General features: G+C 32.4%; 1 protein-coding gene and 1 long non-coding RNA gene across 3 annotated transcripts; one reads left to right on the top strand and one right to left on the bottom strand.

Annotated features, from left to right (window-relative positions):
* Positions 1 to 7,670: 7,670 nt before the first annotated feature.
* On the bottom strand, positions 7,671 to 8,820 carry LOC128295561 (MYB-like transcription factor EOBI). Its single transcript, XM_053031233.1, has 3 exons — positions 8,635 to 8,820; positions 8,420 to 8,549; positions 7,671 to 8,305 (listed from the first exon to the last, which is right to left on the bottom strand). Exons 1-3 carry the CDS (start codon positions 8,762 to 8,764, stop codon positions 7,807 to 7,809), a joined length of 759 nt encoding a protein of 252 aa, XP_052887193.1. The 5' UTR covers positions 8,765 to 8,820; the 3' UTR covers positions 7,671 to 7,806.
* An 8,460-nt stretch (positions 8,821 to 17,280) lies between these two features.
* LOC128295221 (uncharacterized) lies at positions 17,281 to 23,164 on the top strand. Of its 2 annotated transcripts, none has more exons than XR_008285562.1 (4): positions 17,281 to 17,586; positions 21,711 to 21,769; positions 21,859 to 22,299; positions 22,943 to 23,164. It is a non-coding gene; the product is annotated as an uncharacterized LOC128295221 (long non-coding RNA). The 2 variants fall into 2 exon arrangements; XR_008285561.1 differs by having other exon boundaries at positions 17,282 to 17,691.
* The last annotated feature ends 387 nt before the right edge of the window (positions 23,165 to 23,551 follow it).

Here is a 23,551-nt window from a genome sequence, read left to right as displayed (position 1 = left end):
TGTGCCAATATTTTTTACTGTGATTGCACCAAAGTTTTTTCTTATCTCTAGTGAAGGTTGTTTTAACCATGATGTTACTAGAGATTTTAACCTAGCTCAGATGCCATGAAAATTTTCAAGAGAGCTTTTAATAAAACTGTTCTATATTATTAACTGAACAATTGAACTTAAATAGAGAAAAGAGTACTAATCCTAATTGGGAAAATAGTTCCTTTATTCTAATAAACTATTAAAAGATAAAATAAAAATTCCTAGAATATGAATAAAACTTATCTACCTAAATAAGATTTATCTACCTAAATAAATTTAAAATATATACATATTTCAACACATATCTCATTGTGATATTACTATTTTAGGTTAAATGTATTCATTTAATTATATAAGTAACACATTTCTTATTTTTAAATAGATAAATAAACAAACATAAATAGTAATAAACAGATTATAAATAAATAAAAGAAACACATAAACAATAATAGTATTAATTTTATAATTAAACAATAGTTGGTTTTAAATGATTTACTAAACCAGTTTTAAACTAGTACGAAGATAATTAGTTTGGATATGTTTCAATTATATTAGGTTAATTTTAATGAATAAATTTTAAATTTTTATTAATGTTGATTTATTTAACTTAATGACGAATATAAATAAACAAAGATCCAACTCATAAACTATTTATTTACACCTTAAATTTGACTTATATATATTTAGAAAACTTAAGTAAGCATATTATAAACATGAATTAAATCTATTTAGAACACCTAAGTAACCGTGATTTATTGTCAAATTTAGACTTCAAGAACTACGAAATGGATAAGAGTTGGATAGATTTGTCAAGGGTAAGCAACGAATATCAAAATGCAGTACAAACTTTTCTAAATTTTACATTTCAAAATGCAAGCCAAAAGAATATGATTTTTTACCCATGTAAGAAGTGTGGCAACATCAATTGACATATCCGTGAAGTTGTCTACGAACATCTAATTATTGATGGATTTATTCGGAGGTATAAAAAATGGATTTTCTATAGAGAGTGTACAACTCGTAGAACCTCTTCAACAATTAATCTGGCTTATCCTCATAATGCTTACCATCAATCTGTTAGAGAAGATGACATAGAAGGTATGTTTCGGGATGCATTTAATATGCACAACCATGGTTTGCAATAGTTTCCACCTAAAATTATTGCATCAAATGATTGTGATATTGGTTGAAATGTTTTTACCGAAACGGGAAGAAGTGCACCTCATGAAGAACTAAATGGAGAAGTAGAAAAGTTTTACAAGTTACTTAATGAAATGAATGAAGAACTTTATAAGGGATCGAAATTTTCAAAACTGTCATCCTGCATTCATCTTTTTCACTTAAAATGTTTGGGAGGGTGAACTAGAAACTCTTTTATGCTACTGTTAAAGTTTTTGAGAGATATGTTTTTATTTGCAAAAATCTCTCATTCATGCAAAGATATGAAGAAACTGATAAAATATTTAGGCCTTGGGTACGACAAAATTCATAGTTGCCCAAATGACTGCATATTGTACTGGGGTGATCAAAAAAATCAACAGTCTTGTCATGTTTGCGGTAAAGCTGGTTGGATGAATAGGAATGTAGAAGATGTGAATGAGGATGAAGGTGAGGCACAGTCAAGAAATAAGCCAGTAAAGATTTTGCAATATTTTCCACTAATACCAAGGCTTCAAAGGCTTTTCATATCGTCAAAGACAACCGAGTCTATGAGGTGCCATCATGATCAACGAACCGATGATGGATATTAAGGTATCCTACAGATTCTTTAGCTTGAAAATCATTTGACAGTAAATTTCCAAGCTTTGCAAGTGATACTCGGAATGTGAGGCTTGGGCTAGCATATATGGATTTAATCCTTTTAAAATCATGAGTACTTCATACAGTACTTGACCTGTAGTATTTGTTCCTTACAATTTGCCTCTATGGATTTGCATGAAACAATCTTCTTTTATATTATCTATAATTATTCCTGGAGAGAAAGGTCCCGGGAATGATATTAACATTTATATGCAGCCACTTATTGAAGAGTTGAAACAGTTATGGGCGGGAGTTGAAACATATAATGTCTTGAGAAAGGAAAACTTTTATTTACGTGCAGCTTTGTTGTGGACTATTAATGATTTCCTAGCTTATGTCAATTTATCTGGTTGGAGTACCAAAAGACGTTATGCTTGTCCTTTTTGTGCAGCGCAAACATGTTCGGAGTGGTTATATAATGGGTAGAAAGTCTCTTATATGGGGCATTTTCGGTGGTTAGATGGAAATCATATATTTAAATTTCAGATGACTCTATTTGATGGTACTGAAGAATTCAAAGAAGCTCCTAAGCAAACCATTGGATCTGAAATATTTTTCCTGTTAAAAGATAACAACTTCAGTTATGGGAAGATAAATCAACCACCCAACACGCAAACAAAGCGAAGACCGAGTAAGGCATCTATTGGCGATGTTGACCGGTAGAGTGATGATGAATCAGATGAAAAGGATGATCTTAATGAGGCGAACTTGTGGAAAAAAAGAAGTATTTTTTTTAGTTACCTTATTGGGATCATCACATTTTGTGATACAATCTTGATGTCATGCATATTGAAAAGAATGTTTGCAAGAACATCATTGGGACAATTCTGAATGTCAATAAAAAATTGAAAGACAATCTTCAGAGTCGACTTGATCTAGTTCATGGGAATTCGACGTGATCTTCATCCTCAATTACTTTCGAATAAAAAATCTCGGTTGTCACCTTCTATTTTTGCAATGTCGAAGAAAGAAAAAAAAGTGTTCTACATGGTGTTGAAGGATATAAAGGTCCCAGATGCATATGCATCAAATCTATCTCGATGTGTGAGTCTTAAAGATCGAAGACTATATTCCCTAAAATAACAAATTATCACATCTTGATATAAGATTTACTGTCAGTTGCTTTACGATGTTGTATGTTAACAAAGGTGACATCTTGTATAATTGAACTATCCAACATAATGAAAGCTATTTGTGGAAAAGTTTTGATTGTTGAAGAACTTGAGAAAGTACAAGATCGAGCTGCCTTGAATTTATGCAACTTGAAGAAGATCTTTCCATATTCGTTATTCACTATTATGGTGCACTTGCTAATCCATCTACCTCATGAAGCAAAACTTGGTGGACCGATTTTCTATCGGTGGACGTATCCTATAGAATGGTGCTAATTTATTTGCAAAGTTTTCATTCATTCATGAATATACCTTTAATTAAAACTTTTGATAATGTTTTATATCGTGCTTAGGTTCCTATGAAAATTAAAGTCTTATTGTCGTAATAAGGGTTATCCAGAAGGATCAATTGCTGAAGGTTACCTGGCAGAGGAGAGTATGACTTTCTACTCTAGATATTTAGAAGATGTTGAAATAAGACTGAATAGACCAAGTAGAAATGCTGGGCTCACTAATCATAACTTAGTTGAAACTTATCAATTCCGAAGTTATGGACAACCAATCGGTAAAGTTGAAATTGCACACTTAGATGATAGATCTTGGGTACAAGCACATCAATATGTTCTGTTTCACCACGATTCAATTAAACCATTACGCAAGTAAGTTTTTGAATTTGATAAATATTTATCTTTGTCATTTGTTTATCTTCTACCCAAGTATTCTACTTTTTAACATAGTGAGTACAAACAAGTATTGAGATCTAGTTCACACTTACGAAGATTACAACATCCAGATATTCATAAGTTATTCACAGAATCTTTTCATAAATGGTTAGGGCAAACATTTGCAACTGAAGCTTTCATTGAAAAATAATAATATTTTCGTATAACATTTATAACTAATCAATTTACTTTTAATTCAATAGGTTTGGAGTGAAAGGATGTCAATGAAGAAGTTAAATAGCTTTCCCAAGGTCTGAATAGAGTAGTAAAAAGATATACTGCCTTCCTCATTAATGGATTCAAGTTTCATACAAAATCTCGCAAAAGATTAAGGAGGACTCAACATTGTGGAATAGATGTTAATTCTTTAATTACAAGTTATACTAGTGCTAGGGACAATAATCCTATTGAGGGAAATATGGAGTATTTTGGACTTCTTACGGACATTATTGAGTTGGATGGAAAACGGAAGGTTGTCTTATTTCGATGTGATTGGGCTATTGTTAGTACTACTCACGGAATTAAAAAAGATCAATTTGGTTTTACAATGGTGAACTTCTCCACACTAGACAACAATTGATAGATGAGCCGTATGTATTTTCTTCTCAAGTCAAAAAGGTTTTCTACTTGAAAGATCCAACTGGTGAGGTTGGTACGTTATACTCCGTAACACCCCTAGAGACTTATCTGACATGGGCAATGGAAGTAGATATGACATCAACGAAAGATTAGAAACTTTGCCTTTTCCAGAACAAAATTTAAATGAAACTATCCCTAATACTAGTACACAATTTCAATGGGTTAGCTAGGATGTGGATGAAGATATTTACTAATTATGATATAGTAAGATTTTATGATTTTTAAATTATATGTAATATTATAATTTAAATCTTGATCTTGTTAAATATTTCAACTATTTTATATTACTATTATTGTTGTAATTAGTTACTAATATTTCAACTATTTTATGTGTATTGTAGATAAAACGCTTAGAAGAAGATTGCGAGATCTAAGTATTATTCAAAATCCTCCAAATTCAGAAGAAACAAACAGTAAACAATAGACTGCTATTGGATCTTCGAATGTTCTGAATACAGCTAACGAACCTGCGAAAATTCAAAGTAATGTTAACTTTAATTTACATGTATGTTGACTTTTATTATTGATTTTTGTTTCAAATTCTTATATTATCATATACCATTTTTATAGCTAAAAGTGGTGGGAGGCGCAAAACTCGAGGACGTACGCTATTAAAAGATTTATAAGATCTAAATTTTGTCAAGCGTGTCAAAGTATCTAGAAACAGTCATGGTCAGGGGCATAGCCAGGGGGGCTGGCATGGGCCCTGGCCCCCCTAAAATGTAAAATTATATTTAGGCCCTTGAAATTTTTAAAAATTTTAAATTAGTAAAGGTAAAATTGCACTTTGGCCCCCCTAAAATTGTAAAAATTTGATTTAATCCTTTACAAATTATAAAGAGATAAACTATAGAAAATTAAAATTTCATCTGGCCCCCCTAAAAAAATTTCTAGCTTCGCCCCTAGTCATGGTCAGCCTATTGGATCAAAAGCTTGACTTTTAGCAGGATACTTAGGCATTATAGCACGAAATTACAATCTGTTGCCAATCAACTACGAGTCATGGCATCATATGCCTGATAGTAACAAAAATCAAGCTCTCGATAATATTAAGGTAATAATGTGAATGTAATTTATAATACTTTGGTTTAAGTTTCATTTATATTTACTTTCTAAACTCGTGTTATTTACAGGAGAGATTTGCTTTAGAGGTCTCGGATAATTATGTGAAGAAGGCATTAGGAAATAAATAGAGAGACCATAAAAGTACTTTAAAGAAGTAATATATTAAGAAAAATATAAGCTTCGAAGAGAAATTGCGAAATGTCCCATCGAGAATGCTGAGATACCAATGGAAAGATGCAGTTAGATTTTGGAATTCAAAGAAATGAGAGGTATTACGTACTTCCAAATTCTTATAATTATTTTAGGTATTACGTACTTCCAAATTCTTATAATTATTTTAGTTTGTAGTATTTACTATATACATAATAATAATTTCATAATGTAGGATAGCGAGCGAGTTGGAACTACAAGTAGGCAAAAACAAAATTCACGCACACAGCTGGGTCGAAAAGTTTTGCTTGTGTAGCTGATGACGAGGTATTTTAAATTTATTAATTGTGTCAAATATTAATTCCTTTCTACTAAATAATATTTTTCCTACTATATTGTAGGAACTGTCATCTGGTCAAAAAGTTAGACGCCTTCAGCTTTTTTATATTACCCATTGAAAGAAAGATGAATCTCCTATGACTACTGAAGTTGCAGAAATTATGGTATATTTACTAATAAAATTTGAATTATTTTAAATATTTATCATGTTTAATTATAATGGTTTAATTAGTCATTTGTAATGCAAATAATGCCAAGTTATGTTGCATTTGTTTGATTATATATTTTGTTTCTAACTCCTTGATTGATTTATTAGGAAAAAGGATAAAAGGGCAGAGTATGAAATGATTGCTTCAAGTGATATTTCTGTTAATCTGGATGACATTGATAACCGAATTATTACTGAAGTTTTAGGTCATGAAAAGTATGATTAGGTTCGATTTCAAGGATCTTTTGTTAACCGGACCCAATATTTTAGATCCAGCTCGCAACAATACATGCCTTTGGGGAATTAGGCTCAAGCTGAAGTTCAGATGTTAAGAGACCAAATGGTTCAAATGCAAGCGAACACAGTTGAGCAAATTGCTCAACTTAAAGCGGAGGCGACATCGAGAGAAGCGGAGGCTCAAAGAAAATATGATGAACTCCAGCTTCAACTTAAAGCGAAAGCAGCAGTGAGGGAAGCAGAGGCAACAAGAAAATATGACAAACTCCAGCTACAGGTTCAGAATTTGATGAAAATGTTTTAGCAGTTATAGAATCGCCATCTTAGACTTTTGTTTTCTTATTGTGAGAATATTTTAACAATATAACTTTTGAATATAATATATTTTATTATTTCATTTATTAATTTAAATCATATACATATTTCTTTCATGATAGTATCATTTAGGTTTGAAGTTTTTGGTTGGATTTGATGTTACAAGAAATTATGTTGACAATTTGGGTTCTATATGAATTAAAATGGTTTGGTAAAATCTGCTAAAGTTAGTAGCGTTTTCTCACAAACGTTGCCAAAGAACATGACCTTTAGCAGTGTTTTTATGAGAACCGTCGCTAAATGTCATGTTCTATAACGGCATTTTCTCACATAAACGCCACAAAATTTAGCGACGTTATCTATAGCAACGTTTTTTACAGCGCTTCTAAGTCAAAAAAAGGCCACTAAAAACCTAAAATGTGAACTATTGAAAAGATGTATATTTAACTTTATATTGAATTTGTAAAATTCTAGTTTGCATAATTTCCCATTGAAAAATAATTGGGTACGTTCATAATGGAGGGACCCGATTCCAGAAATAACATAATTCGTAAGACTTACTTTGCAAAAATATTCAAAGTCCAAAGAGCTAAAGGATAAATTGAGAAAATTAAATAAATAACATTAAATGATTAGTTTGTGCAAAGAGAAATCATAATGAATGACAATAAAAAAATCATTGTCAACTCTCACCTGGGATCTAATTTTTTTTAATTAAAACAAAAACACCCTACTAATTACATACATGCTTCTTGTTTTGGAATCTTATGCCATTATTTGTAGTGTCTTGAATTTTTAAAATTAAATATTAGCAACATTGAAAAAAAAAAACCCTGATTTATTATTTAAGATAAATTATGTTCTTTTTTTCTTTTTAATTTTAGCTGGGATGCTAATGTGTTCTTATTGATTGTTGTATAAAGTTGTCTTTAACCTATAAAGCACACCAATAATGTAGGATAAAGAGAAGAAATTTCCCAAAAAATATTATTAAAAAGTTTCAGCAAAATTAAGGGAGGGAGAGAATTAAGGTTATAAATAAATTTCATAATGCTTATGCAGACATTGTTGCACATTATCACAATTCTAAACCAAGTACTAATTTAGTTAAACTTTTAACTAGTAATTAATTAATGAACCAGATTAACAAGTTCCTGGAGAATACAACCCTAAAGTGAATTAAGGTTCCCTAGAAAATGTACCCTCCATAGTACACGTTGCTTGCATCCCCTCCAAAAGAATTATTATAAGCTGTATCTGCTTGGCTTTGCATGGCGATCTTGTTGCAGCAATTACCAGGCTGGTGGTGGTCATCATCTAGGTTCCACAATCCACTCCATAACCCTTCATCTACAAGATACTGATCTATCCAAGAAGCAGCATTAGCAGGCTCTTGAGACATCATAGCCAAGCACTGATCCTCTGAACTAGGGTACATAAAAACCATCTGCTGTTTCCCTTCTGATTGATGATTAGTGATCTCTACTGCTTCACTATTTACTTTGCCATCTTCACCTTCATCTTTATCTGGTTTTTCCTGCTGCTGCTGTTGTTTTAGCTTCAGAATTTCAGCTTTTCTTTTTTGTTGCTTCAGAGTTGATTTTTCCTTCTTCTTATAATGGGTTCTCCAATAGTTCTTGATCTCATTATCTGTTCTCCCCGGCAAGTACCTAGCAATTGTGGACCATCTGTGTTTTTTTTTTTTCACATACAAATTAAACATCAAAATGATAATATATTTTTAGAAAGTACACATCAAATGAAGGAAAATTAGAGAAGAAATAAAAAGCAGCATTGTTTACTTGTTACCCCAAAGTGCATGCAATTCAATAATGATGCCTTCCTCTTGAGGTGTTATTTGACCTCTTTTAAGACCTGGCCTTAGATAATTCACCCACCTAAGCCTGCAACTCTTCCCACTCCTATTCAAACCTTTAAAGAAAGCAAAAAGTAACCCCATAATCTTCATTTAATTTAGTTAAGGAAATTATATATATATATAGTAAGTAAAATATACCTGAAGACCTAGCTACTGAACTCCATCTTCCTTCTCCATGCATGTTAACATATTCAGTAAGCAGCTTATCTTCTTGAGGAGTCCAAGGACCTTTCCTCAACCCTATTTTTGGAACTTCCCAACCCATCATTCCAAAAATTATTACAACTGCTTTCACTTCATAAAATTTGTTGTCTCCAACTTATATGACACAAAGTTCTTGGCTTAACCCTCTTATATATATCTCCGCAATCATGTCAATTCCATGCTTTCTTTATTTTTATTTTTTTTAATACATTGATGATCTCATTAGGAAGACAAGATCTTTGAATCAAATTTTAGCTTGAATTCTTTCCTTTTTGTGATCATTGATATCCTCTCAAATTAACCCAAGTGTTAAACGTCTAGGTGCTTACCAGCTCAGTCCTCCTTTCAATCAATGAGAGATCAACAGGTGTTGGGTTTAATACACAACCGTGATTGCTTAACATAATCTTAAACTACATTGTCTTGTCATAATAACAAGATAGACATCATTTGACTCTTTTAGACAGAACAAAACAAGTCGACCGGTAATTTCTCTAGAAACCAGGGTTTAATTCAGATAATCCCATTCCATAATTTCTAAAAGAAATCCAACTATTTAACATTGGGGGAATAAGATTTAAGAAATAATGACTCGAATGAGAGGGAAAAGCTAGTGGGTTGTTGATGTTTTCCTTGAAAACGGCTTATGATCCAATCTCTATGGAACACTTGTTGGCATAAACAATTCTTAAATGCATGCTTTAGACATTGTTTATTAGTAAAGAAGGTTCTAGGATGCCATTTAAGGTAATGGAGCATTTAAATATATGATAAAAGGGAAGATTTTTGATGAGTCATGCATGCTATACATCTGGCCTTTTACACCTTTACGCCGTATGTATATATATATAGCATATTTGGAATGTTGGGAATTATTTTTTTTGGTTAATTTTTTAATGAACGACAATGCCTACATATAGGGATTGATGTGTACCATTGAAACTATTCATTAATATTATATAAAAAAAAAAACAATGAGGGTATCAAAAGATATAGTGATCAATGTACTCATCAAGATCTTACTTGTAAAAGTAGTAATAAGATCTATAAGTAGTGAGAAATGCTTGATTTGGTAGTGATGAAATAGATATGGACAAAAGAAAAAAAAGTATGGTAATCGGTGTTTTATCTTTTTTTTTCTTTGAGCTTCCCTTCAATTGTCCCGCTCAAACACGGTTAGAAAAAGGATATTGATAAAAATATAAGTTAAATAATACCCATTTTCTAAATTAGACATGTCACGGGTAAGTTTTTTTTAGTCTAGGTTTGATCCGGCCCAAATTTGCAGAAAAAATACTGTTGTTGTTATTATTATTATTGTTTTTGTTTTTTACTACTTTTCATTATTTTACTATCATTTTATTATTATGTTATTGTTATTATTTGGATATTTTATAATTCTTGTTTTATTATTAATTTTGTTACTATTTTGGAGGTATTTACTTACTAAATTATATTCATCTTAGTGTTATTTAAGTATATATATATATATATTTTTTTTTCTATTTGTTAGAAAACACTTATTTTAATATTTTTAGTGAATTTGGTGTATTATATTTTAAAATTATATTATTATATAAAAATTTAATACTAATAAACTGGACCATTGTTAAATTTTAATTTTTTTGTTTAAATTAGACTTAGATAAAATTTTAAATTTATTTTTTAAACCAAACCCAAAAAACCAACTTAAATTTTTTACTTCGTCTGGCACGTCCTCACCCATCCACAACTTTAGATAGGCAAATGTTTTATTATTTGCTCACTCTTTTACTTTCCTTTTTAAGTGGTTCAAATCTATTGTTAATATTAACTTCGTGAAATTCTTCTTGAAGTCTCAATATGTGTAATGATTATGTTAGTGTGCATATTTATATGTTTTTGGGTAGAAAAATGGGAATTCGATTGAGACTCACTTTAGTAAATTATGTTTTTCAGGTAAACTATAAATATGGTGAATAAACTATTACTTTCGTTTTATTTTGGTCCATGAATTATTAATTTTTATTTAATTATTAAACTTTTGAAATTAAATATTTTGATATTTTTAATTGGTCTAATAAAATATTTAGCCCTCCTATGTTTACACATTATCAATTTGATCCTAAATATAAAATATTCAACAAAATTAACCCTTAATGTTTACAAAATTTGACATTTTAGTCATATACTAAAAATTCAATAAATTAATTTTTGGTCCTCTACAAAATGATTAATTCATGCTTTTAACCCAGAAATCTTAGCTTTATGTTTCAAAATTTTATAATTTTATCCTACTCCAATTTAAAATTTTTAAAAACATCTTTGGTATAGACTATTTTTACAAACCTTGTGGACCAACCCAACACACAAAAAAGGGAAAAAAGGAATGAAAAGAACAACGTATAGTAATGATATTTAAAACATTACAATTGATGAAGCAAAGTTGATAACAAATATCTAGCAAAGGTTGCAACAACCAACCAACATATAATAAAAAGGAATCATCGAACAACAAAATTCAATAGCAAAAATAGAAAAAAAAAATGAGCTCAAGTTGCCATCTCCAACTTCAAAACAAAAGATAATTTAATGGGGAATGAATTGTTTAGTTATAGATAAAGTTATGTGAATTTGATAGAATTAGAACTAAATTAATGACAAGTTTTATAAATATTGAGGGCTAATTTTATTAAATATATAAATATTAGAGAGATAAATTTATTATTAAACCAATAAAAAACTTAAATCAACTTTAAGTGACTATAATATTTTATTTCAAAAATTTAATAATTAAATAAAAATTTTAATAACCCATTTACCAAAATAAAACGAAAATATAACATAATAACTATTTTTATAATTTATATGTTGCAACAATGCTAGAATTTGGAGCTAATTTGTGGAATGGACATATAGTAGACATTTGACCGAGGCATAGGAAGCGACATGGTTGGCGAGTGACGTAAGCATGAGAAAAAGGTTAAAATTTATGAACCAAGTTGATAATTATGGAGTTTATTTTAAAATAAAAAAATTTATTTAATCACTTGAAAATTTTAATAGATTAAATCTTAGTTTGATTGATATGAGTATTATTGTCAATATAGGAGGATGTGGGATCGAGTGCACTAAAACGCATTATCCTCCTATTTATGGGTTGGGGAGGGGTTATGGATAGTTCAAAATATTATATCAAAAAAAGAAGATATGACTAAAATTGAGATTGTTCAAAAAATCACTTAAAAAATCTAAAATTATTTTTATCATTTTAGAAAGAAGGTTGGGATAAAACTCCTTTTTATAAATGGGAGAATTCCGATGTCTCTCGCATGTTAAAATTTTGGAATTTTTTCAGAAGAAATTACAAAATTATGAGTAGTTAAATTTTATTATTTTAGTCAATGATAGATATACGCTCAGTTTAATTGGCTAAAATAAAATTTTAAGTCGATGGCTAATGATAATTTTATTATTTAAAGTTAATTAAATTATAAAAAGGGTTTTAAACTGACAAAACTAGTTTTATGATTTAATTAACTTTAAATTGTCATTATAAATATTTTTATGGTTAATATAAATTTAATCTAAAATATTAATATATATTTTTATCTAATCTAAAGTTTTTGAAATGAGCAAAATTAATGAGATTTTAGAGTTTTTTTTTTTGGTAAATAGAACAATGAATTACATAGAGTAGATCATAGACAAATTATCAAAAGTGCAATCTTCCTTCAATATCTCTTTAATCTCCAAAAGGGGCTCCTCAAACGTGCAAAGTTTCATCCCTCATCAAAGTCATTTTTACCAAAGCATCTGTTACCAGATTAGACTCTCTTGGAACATAATTCAAGGACCACTTCTTTTCAAAAGCTAGAATTTGTTGAATCCTTCTTATTAAAGAGCTTTTTGGACCATCAAACTTGCTTTCGCAGATAGAGATAACATTTTCAAGGTTATCAGATTGAATAATGACCTCAATATAACCTTGTTTCTGAAGGAGAAGTAGACCATCCAATATTCCCCACAGCTCAGTAATAACTACTGAACATTTCCCCAAAAAATGATTATATCCTAAAATCTACTTTCCTTTGCCATCGTGTATTACTCCACCTGCAACAGAGAAACCAGGCACAGAGTGAACAGCACTATCAATATTAAGGTAAAAACACATACTTGAATTATGATGAATGGATGTCTGTTTTAAGTGAAAATCCAACGCTGCATTATGGATAGAGAAAAATGCTTCACCCAACTATAAGAGGCGCTGATAATATCCTTAGGACTCATAGAATTCCCTTGAAAAATGATTGAATTTCGGTTCTTCCAAATGCGCTAAAGAAGTATCCCAAAGAGGCATATCCAAGTAGAGTCACTTGTATTAATGGTAGAATAAGATTGCAGATTCGAGAATAACCACTCCGAAATATTACCAGTGAAGAAGCTTCCAAAATGATTAGAAGGGATGACTTGTTTCCAAATTTCCTTCACAAAAGAACAATCCTAAGAGTATGGAGAATATCCTTTGTTAAATGGATACAAAGATGACACGAAGCGTCTTACGCAATACCTCTTCTAGCCTTTTTAGAATTGGTTAAAAATCGCTGCTTAAGAACTAACCAGATAAAATGTTCAACGCGTCGAGGCCTTGGAATTTTCCATACAATACTCCAGTTCACATCCTTCGGATACCAAGACTCTTCCTTAAGCATACAGTAAGCACTCTTCACAGAAAAGACACTAGTAGTCGTTCTAGACTAAGAAAGAATATCTGGCCCCACTAAGTCTAAAGGAGGAGGAATGCTAATGATTCAATTGACCACTTCTTTTGGCATCCACAATCTGAAAATATCAAGGTTCCAATCGTCATTATCCAAAACCATCTCATTAACTTTACTTTGAGGAACAATATTGCCTTCACCTAGTACATACTGATTGAGGGGTCCCACATTGGGAACCCAATTATTCTCCTAACAACGAATAGACCTCCCATTACCAATAGACCAGATCATATTGCTGCGCAACAGAGGCCAAGCTTTGACAACTACTTTCCACATATAGGAGCACATATTCCTCATAATAGAATCCGAAAAACTCTCGTGAAAGCCATACTTAGCTCTAAGGAACTGAACCCATAAAGCTTCAGTTTTAGTAATAAGGCTATAACCAATTTTCATCATGAAAGCTCTGTTTTGATCCCCCCAAACACCGAAATACAATGCCTCTATGTAACTTAGGTTGACAAATATTATTCTACCCCACCAAAGCCAATTTCTTTTTCCTTTCCGCAACCCACCAAATGAACTGTCTTGCTAATTCTTCAATAGAGTCGCAAATCCCCTTAGGGACTAGAGTTGACTGCATGAGATAACTCGGAATAGTCAACAGAACTGATTGTGCTAAGGTAGCCCTTTCAGAAAAAGAGAGTCTTTTAGCATCCCAAATAGATAGCTAACTGCGAACTCTTTCCACCAAAAAATTAAGAATACTATTAGTAACCCTTTGATGAAAGAGTGGAAACCCGAGATAGTGACCCAAATCATTAACTTCTTGAAAGCCAAGCATGTCATTGATCTCACTCTTTAAGGATTCGCTAACACCCGTGGAGAAGAAAACATTCGTTTTCTTGACATTGACCTTGTGACCTGATAACTTACAAAAATTACTCAAAAAATTCTTAAGGAGGTCACTATGAGTCAAATCAGCCCGACTAAATATCACCAAATCATCTACGAAGAACAAATGTGAGAGATTCGGTCTTGTGCGTGATAGTCAAATGGGGCTCCACTCCCCTAAAGAGATACCCGTGTGGAATCTATGTCCCAACCATTCCATACAAAGAACAAAGAGGTATGGTGACAAATGACATCCTTGCTGAATACCTCTAGCCGGCCTAAACTTTTGTGTTGGTGCACCATTTTATAAAACTTGCATAGAGGATGATGAAATAGCATCCATAATAACTCTAACCAAGTGAGAAGGAATACTTGCTACATTAAGAGAAGCTTCTATGAAGTCCCATCTGACTCTATCTTAAGCCTTTTCCAAATCGATCTTGATTGCCATCCACTGGAGCTTCTTCTTGGATCTCATTGAATGTAACACTTCCTGGGCAATAATGACATTATCGATAATGTTTCTTGCTACAATGAAGCTTGCTTATTCTTGACCTATGATCTTCGAGAAGATACTCTTAAATCTATTTGCAATGACTTTCATGACCAGCTTGTACAACACAGAGCAAAGACTAATAGGTCAAAACTGCGAGAAGTTTTTCAGGTTCGGAACTTTAGGGATTAACACAATAAGTGTGTTGATGAACTTTGAATCAATGGTTCTCCCATCGAAAACCTTCTTAACCCACTCACAAATAACTCTCACTGTATTATCCCATTGGTTTTGAAAGAATGTAGCTTGAAAACCATCGCTACCTGTGGCTTTCAAGAGCACCATATCAAAAAGGGCAATCCTGATTTCCTCATTCGTAACACTTTTTCCAAGAAAATCAACATATTCGGGACTAAGGCTTGGAAAAGCATTAGGAGGTAGAAACCCTAACGGACCTGGATTCTCTCCATAAAGATTCTAGAAAAAGTTAACCACTTCGTCTTAAGAACCTCAAGATCAAAAATCCAATTCCAATCAGCATTACACAACACAGTGATTTTATTGAAGTTCATTCTCTGAACTGTACACCTGTGAAAGTAGCTAGATCTCCCAATTTTAGCCACTCACACATTGATTTTTGCTTCCAAAGCATCTCCTCATGGTGAAAAATATTTTCAAGCTCATGACGAACGATCACTTACTGCAAAAAAAGAGAATTAGATCCCGAGAGATTCAAGGTATATTGTATCTTAGAAAACTTGAGCATTAACTACCTTTTCCGTTGATTTATATGACCATAAACACATTTTTTTCCATTTTTTGAGCTTATCCGTAAACTTAGCAACTGCACTTGCCATATTACCATTGAAGCTCCAATTATTCTTAACAAAATCAGAGAAATTCTGATGATGTAGCCAGTCAACTAAAAATCGGAAGGGACTATTAGGAGCACAACTAACATCATAGAAAAAATTCAAAAGAAGTAGGCGATGATCAGATTTAATTCTAGAGAGATGGGTAATCAAACAGTTGGGAAAGGATTTCATCCAAGCGTCATTTCCCACAGCCCTATCTAGTCTTTCAAAAAGATTACCATGATGCCATGTGAATGGAGGACCCTAAAAACCCAGGTCATGCAAATGAGCTTTATTTATAAATTCACCAAAGGACTAGCATCTGCGACCTTTGACATGACCACCTTTTTTATCTTTTGAAGAGAGGATGGCGTTAAAATCTCCAATGGCCATCCAAAGATCATACTCACGTGGGACTGAGTGACTTAAAAAATTTCATAAAAATTTCCTTTTCTGTTTGTCAGGGCTCCCATATAAAAAAGTAATAAAGATCGGATGAGAATGCAAATTGGAGCAAATACGAGCCAAGATGAATTGAGGATAATTACCAACTACCTCCAAATCAATCGAGTTCTTCCAGCGTATCCAAATATTGCCAAAAAATCCTACTGGTTCTACCCGATGAGACTTATCCCAGCCTAACTTAGTAATAATTCTGTCAGCTTTAACCCCATTGATTCTTGGCTCAAGAAGGATAATTATTTCAGGCTTATGCTAATTGTTATACTCACGGAAAGCTCGTAAAAATTTATCAAACGCACACCCCTACATATTCTAAGATAAAATAGACAAATTCATAGTAAAAATTAAAAAAAAAAGAAAAGAAAAGAAAAGAGCTTATCTTAATGGTGAACGATAGAAGAAAACTCATGTGGCTCTCCTTTTTTCCTTGATAAATCCTTAGTAGAATTTCCATCAATTTCACACGCTATAAGCTCTGCTGCCCTTTTCATAAAATTAGCAAAGTGAACTCGGATGTTTTTAAAGTTCTTGAAATGATTACCCGGTCCCTTTAAGGTTTTATTAAGTTTCCAACCTCCTTTAGAACCAGTTACTTTAGCATTTACATTCCGTCCCTTCAGAATCTCTCTAGGCAATTTAATTTCAGTCAAACAACCACTACACCCTATCTCCTCACTAACAGGATGTTGCTCCTTTTGAACACAACTACTGAATGATTTTTGGCCTCCAACACACCTTCCTTCACCGCCACATTAACAAACGAACTCTCCTGAATTGTAGGATTAAAGTGCACTACATGTTCCGCTTGCTTTTGGATCCTCCACCTTCATTTGGTCTGGATCAAAACCATTATGTGAAAACTAAAGGACAAAAAGAGTCAAAAATACCTAAATTTAAGGACTGATTATTTTCTCCAACACTGGGTAATGAAGTGTACATGACATTAGGAAGCTTTGAAAGATCTATTCTAGCCCCCCTTCGAAGCTTGGGTCTCTTGCTGCTGCCCAATACCATAACTACTAGAAGCCTGCTGATTATTATCCAAAGGAGCCTACTAGTTAGCGGCCAAAGAAGCTTGTGGGATCAAGCCCGTCTTAAACCCAACCTTGATATGATCATTTGAGAGAGTAATGGTCTTAGGGTCACGAGCTTAACCTTTAAAAAGCTTCCCAATAGACAGGGCCAAATTAACTCTTTTAGAACCATTAATAGCAGATTTTTTACCCGTTGAAGATTTTTTTTGAGGATTATTTAAAGTAGCTTTCCCTTTTTTCTTCAAATATCTCTGATTTTCCTTAATCAATTCCTCCTCTGTTGAACTCGCCTCCAGACCTACTAACGATTGAAATCATGATCCCATAATTTTCTCCCCTTTAGAATTGTTTCTTTTTTTATCCCATCCAAGGTTTCGCATCTGCTCCTCTGCTCCACCAGCATCCAGACACCATAATCCTTATCTACAGCAACCACAAAAGTTGTAGAGGTTTGTTCCAACATCTTTCCTTTCTCTTTCACCTCTAAAAAATGTGTGACAAACGGACAGGCTCCTTGATGTATCCATAACAACCACACTTAAAGCATACCACAGGTATGTTTTCATACTCAATCCTTTGAAGGTTACCATTGATGAGAATCTTAGAAACTAAAGGTCTCCCTAAATAGACATAAACTGCCATGCGAGTATAACAACCCCGTGCTCTGCTTTTTTAAATCTAATTTTGTAACTTTGCATACCATTCCCTCAATCTCTATTAGAATCTATTTTTTTATAAAAGTGACTAGGAAGACCAGAAAATCGAATCCATGTGAGGACCATATTAAGGTAAGGTAAAATAGCGTTAAATCAATCGTCCATGGTTGAACGATTAGATAATGGCCAAAAGTAACCCATGGAACTTGGGAGAGGATCTTATCATAGTCATCAGTGCTTAGATATTTAGTGAGAAAATAACCATTCTCTATATCTATTAATTGAAAAGGCTTAGATGGTCTCCAAATCCCATTTAATCTATTATGCAAAGTCGTGATTCCAAGGTTTCGACCAAGCATCTTGAGTACCACAAAGGTTGACATTTTTTTTCCTAGAACTGATATACTCTCTCCGAGAAATCGATTGAATGAACACCATTAACAAACGATTTCTTGACATCCTACTCTGTGAGGGAGAAATTATCAACAAGGAAGTGGCCATTATTTGTATTATTCTACACAAAAGTATCCTTCCCCACTAGTATATCTTTTCAAGAAAGAGAAGGAGTTGGTGTGACTCCACAACTATCATATCTTCAGGAATCACGTCCAATTCCGTGAATCGAACCTTCTTTGTGTTGGAATCCTTAGGAAGAGAATCACCTTCTCCATTGTTGTCCATATTAGAAACCGAAGAAGACGAGAGCATATTTTCTATTACCGTCGTTCTATTTTTGCTCTTAAAGTTTTTACATAAAGACATTAGGTTAATAGTTTATGAGATTTTAGAGTTTAAAACACATGAAGAAACAACAAGAAAAATCAATAAAAAAAAACTATTTTAGGAATTTAAAATCGATGATAATCAAAACTAAAAATTTATCATCTTCCTCTCTCATTATTTATTATTATTTTCCTCTAGCAACTCAAGAAGATTGAATCCAACTTTAATTACAAAGAAAATCAGATCAGAATCAAAATTAAATTCAAAAAGTGAAGATTTTTGGAATAATCTTTCTTGCCATCTTTGAAATATAGTTTTAAGGGTAAATTATAAAAATAGTCAATTTTGTTTGCTTTATATTACATTTTAGTTGATATTTAAAACCCATTTGGACTACTATGTAGAATCGTCGTTAGAGATGTAACGGAGTTCAACTGTAGAGTAACTACTTTGTAACAAGATGATAACGTAAGTGACCAAAACGTAACATTATATTTCAAACATAAATGACTAATGTAATATGAGGTAAATAAAATAATTATTTTTATAGTTTACTCTAGTTTTAATTGTTTTAGGTCTACGCATTGTATGGTAGTTTTTATTTCACACTTGTAATATTTTTTGTTAATTTCTCTTCCCATATTAATAGGATTAAAATAAAACCTATAATATATGAAATCATAGGAGAAATTCTTAAAACCCTAACTATAATTTATGAAATTCAACTCTACATTCATGGACATCGAATTCAACTGTGATAGAAATTTTAAACTTAAATATTAATTAATTTAATTAGTTAAGTTGACAAGCTCGCATCCTGAGAATTGTTTATGGCACTTGGAGGGCTCATGTCCAATCTTCAATACAATTAAAAGTAAAATATTCATTTATATATATAAACATCATGCGAAAATATATAAAAAAAAAAACAGAAAAATCAATTATCATATTCAATTACATAGAAAACTATATTATACATACAGATTTTGATTCTTCTCTCTAGTTTACTTTCGATCTAGGGTCCATCTGACTTGATTTTGGATGGACGCAATTGCTTCAAAGGTCGTCGAGACTTGATCAAGAAAATGGGTTGGAACCTCCTTTCTTCATTTCATTTGGATCAAAAGACAATTTTCTTCAGAATTGATATAGTATTCGTCAGAATTTTTTGAAGTTCTTCATCTTCTTCAGAGATTTCTACAGAGATCTTATAGGCTTTTTGAATTTCTTGGCCCTCTTTTTATAGTGCCAATTACTTGAATAAAAGAGAATTTTAGTAGAATTTAACTGCTTCATTTGATTATTTTACAAGAATTTAAACTCTTTTTATTTATTATTTATCTCTTATTAATTTAATTAATTAGAGATAAAATAATCATTTAATATTATCACTTAATTATTTTATTTTTTAATTAGCAATAATATAAAATTTTATTGTTTATCTCTTAATTAATTTAAATTAATTAATGAAAATAATTATAAGTTATCATTTTTTACCTTAGTAATTTTAGCTTTACCCATAATAATTTCGACTTGACATGTGGCGCTTTATGATTGATTCAAAATTTTTCTTTGTCTATATATATATATATATATATATATATTAAATCAAGTTCTAATATCACATGTAAAAATTTAAGGTCTTGAAATCATGCAAAAAAAAAAAAAAAAACCCTACTATTGTATAAAAATAATAATTATAAGATGTTGAGGCAAGTTTTTTTCTTGAAATTATTGGCTAAGTGTCAATCAAATGTGTCAATTCCATCTACAATATGATAGGCTACTTATCATAGTTGAAGCTGGCAATTAAAAAAAAAATTAGGGTTTGAATAGTGTTTATATTATGGATATATGCAAGCTCAACTTTGAAGGTCAATCCTTTTAAAGTAACTTTCTTGGAAGGATGGATTGGTTTGGATCAAGCAATTGCATCCCTTAGATTGTGGAAAACGGATCGAGATCAATTGAAGAATTAATTTTCATCAATCCACTTTACATTGGCATTTATTAGTATATTGTATTTTTCTATTTTGTAGTTGCTATTGTTAAGGGGTTGGATTGTAATTGATCTCTAGTATGTTAGCAAATCTTAAAAAGGCCTATATATTGAGAGACTTGTATAGGTTTATGTATTGAGTATATAAAGCGTTTTATTGTTCATTGAGGAATGTTTTTGTGAGTGCATTTGAGAGTAAACAATTTCAAAGGTGAGTGTTATATGTCTTTAAGGTACAAAAGTAAGGTTGTTATACTAGGAGAGTGATAGAACTTGAATCACTTATTGTATTGGGGATTAAAAATAGTGGAATTAGTCACTGAACTAGACTTTGCAGACATAGGGAAATCGAACTATGTAAACAATCTCTTGTGTCCTTTGTTTACTCTGTTTTAGTTTGCTCATCGTAAAGGCACCTGAAGTTGCCACTTCAATCAAACACTACCATTCAACACTCAATGTTTCAAACTAATTAGCAATTGTTCAATTTGACAATTGGTGTAACTCCCCAAAATCCTATTTATTTATTTTTTGTATGTCTATAACATAAGTGTGTATTTGCTTCAGTGGTTAAATGTTCTGGGTGTGTGTGGGAAGTCTCAAGTTCAAGCCATGTCTTTGGAAAATTTTGGTATTTTTATGAATAAAGTCTTATTCTTGTTCAGTAGGCTTAAGTTTAAATGTTAGTAAGATTATACCAGAATGGGCCTGTTGGTCTGATGGATAAGAGGAGTGCTGGTGTTGTTGGAGGTCTGGAGTTAGATTCCCTGCGCGAGTAAGGGATTTATTTTTACTGCTAGTGCCATGTAGGAGTTTGATTTCAGTGAAATGCTAGCTAGTGGAGAGGTTGATGGAGAAAATTAAGGAGTGGGTGATAAGAGAGTTGTCAGAATCTGAGTAGTTGCTTCAATTAGGAATTTTTGGTTCTCTCTTTCTCTCAAAATTTTCTCCCTTTATTGCCGTGTTCTTCACTATTCTCCTTTGCTGCTGATTTTTGCTTTCATCTTTTTGTTGAGATTACTCTCTCTTTATCTTTTTCTCCTTGGTTGTTACTTTGATTCGTGTCTTGACCTCTCTTCTGTTTTTCTGCGCTTCGCTCCTATCAATTGATCAATAAGTATAGTTTTGTTTGACTTTATCTGAGTTTTGGACGAATGCTAATAAGGTTTCTGACTGGTGGTTATGAGTTATTTAGAGGACTGATTATCGTTCTTGAATGAGTTAAGCGTGTAGAAGTCACCGTTGCTCGTGAAGGTAAGGTTATCGGTATTTTTCGAGAGTTATTTATCCCTTAACAATTCGATTTAGGTGACTGAAATTGGACTTTCTATTGTCAAATATAGGTTCCGGAGTGCTTGGGGTGATTTTATGTAAAAAATGACCAGGTGTTTACTCTAATTGCATAGAAAACGATAGTCGACGAAAGCTGAAAAAGCGTTCTGTCAACGCTACACTGGTGTGTGGTCGCCTGTGTGGTAGGCCGTGTGGCAGTATACGGGAGTGTGACTGACGAACCAGGCCGTGCGCGCGTAACACAGGCGTGATAGACATAACCATGTGAGGACTGGTGAGGCCGTGTGCGAGACACGGGCTCGGCCATTTGGGCCCTGTGGTCCACACAGACATGTGGGTCACACAAGCGTGTGAAAATTCGAGCCAAGCCATGTGGAAATTTGGGCCGTGTGGTCCCACACGGGCAGGCCACATGGGCGTGTGAGCCCATTTTTCTGCAATGTTCTGTAAGGTTGCACGGGTCACCCAAGTCGACTGTGACGTGTCGTAGGGTCAGTAAGCCTTACTTAGACCCTTATTTCTGTGATATGATATTGTGTTGCACATGTTAATATATATTATATCTAGCATGTATCTATGTACTGTTCTAAATATAAACATATGATCTATTTACCTGCATTATAGCATGCCACATTGTATGATGCATTGTATCGGGGTGGGTTTGATGAAGTGAAGGAAGTATCTGAATGGCTTCATAAGCCTGTTATCTGGTAGCTAAGCTGCATATTTATGACATATGCTGCATTGCAGTACTTTATGGTGTGTAGGGTTGGATGGGTCAATTTTATCCCCATATTTGGTGTGTAGGGATGGGAGGGTTGATTTTATCCCCACATGGTGTGTTGGGTTGGACGGAGTTGGTGTGCAAGGTTGATGGACATGTTCTGTTATTCTGATTTGTTATGCATGATATATATATATATATATATATATATATATATATCTGAGATGGGCTAAAGCCTTAAGTCTATATCTGGTTCTATTTCTGAGTGGCCCAAGGGACCCACAACTTCTATAAAGGGTTCAAGCCTGAATTATGACTGTATTTTGTTATTTGACTGTATGCATGCTGAACTGTGAGGATGTACACACTGAGTTGCGAAAACTCACTCTTTATCTGTTCGATCTGTTCAGGTAATCCCCAACAGTATATGGATCAGTGCAGCGAAGGACTCGATGGTGGCCACATACTTTTGGACGATTTTAAATTCAATTTTGGTATTTCTTTCTTAATTATTTCCTGGGTTAATGTTAATGTAATTTGAGGACTTTATGGACTTTAGTTGGATATTTAAAATGGTTTACGGGATTTTAGCTTAAAACTCGGTTTTAAATCAAATGAAACTAATTTTTAAAGATGAGCTTCGACAAAAGCTTTCGCGTAAAGGGAATGTTTTAAAGCTAAGAAATTAATCTACGTTTTCTGAATTAAATGAAAGATAATAACTGACACAGCTTAAGGTCAACACATTTTCAAAAACACTCTTGTGTGACATCGTCAGATTCGGCCATAACATCTAGGCCGAGTTTGGGGTGTTACAATTGGTATCAAATCTTTCCACTTAACATATCTAGTGGTGTTTCTTGGTATTGTTGATTGTTAGATATGGAAGGATCTTCAACTACTTGTCTTGCTATGTTAGACAATGACAACTATAACTATTGAAAGACATGGACGAAAGCTTGCATTTGTTGGAAAATGTCTAATTTGAAAACAGTTTTCTTGCGCAGTGGAAAATAAAA

This window comes from Gossypium arboreum, chromosome 7, assembly GCF_025698485.1.
Source record: "Gossypium arboreum isolate Shixiya-1 chromosome 7, ASM2569848v2, whole genome shotgun sequence".
Taxonomy (NCBI): Eukaryota; Viridiplantae; Streptophyta; class Magnoliopsida; order Malvales; family Malvaceae; genus Gossypium; species Gossypium arboreum.
This window is presented reverse-complemented; position numbering and strand designations above follow the sequence as displayed.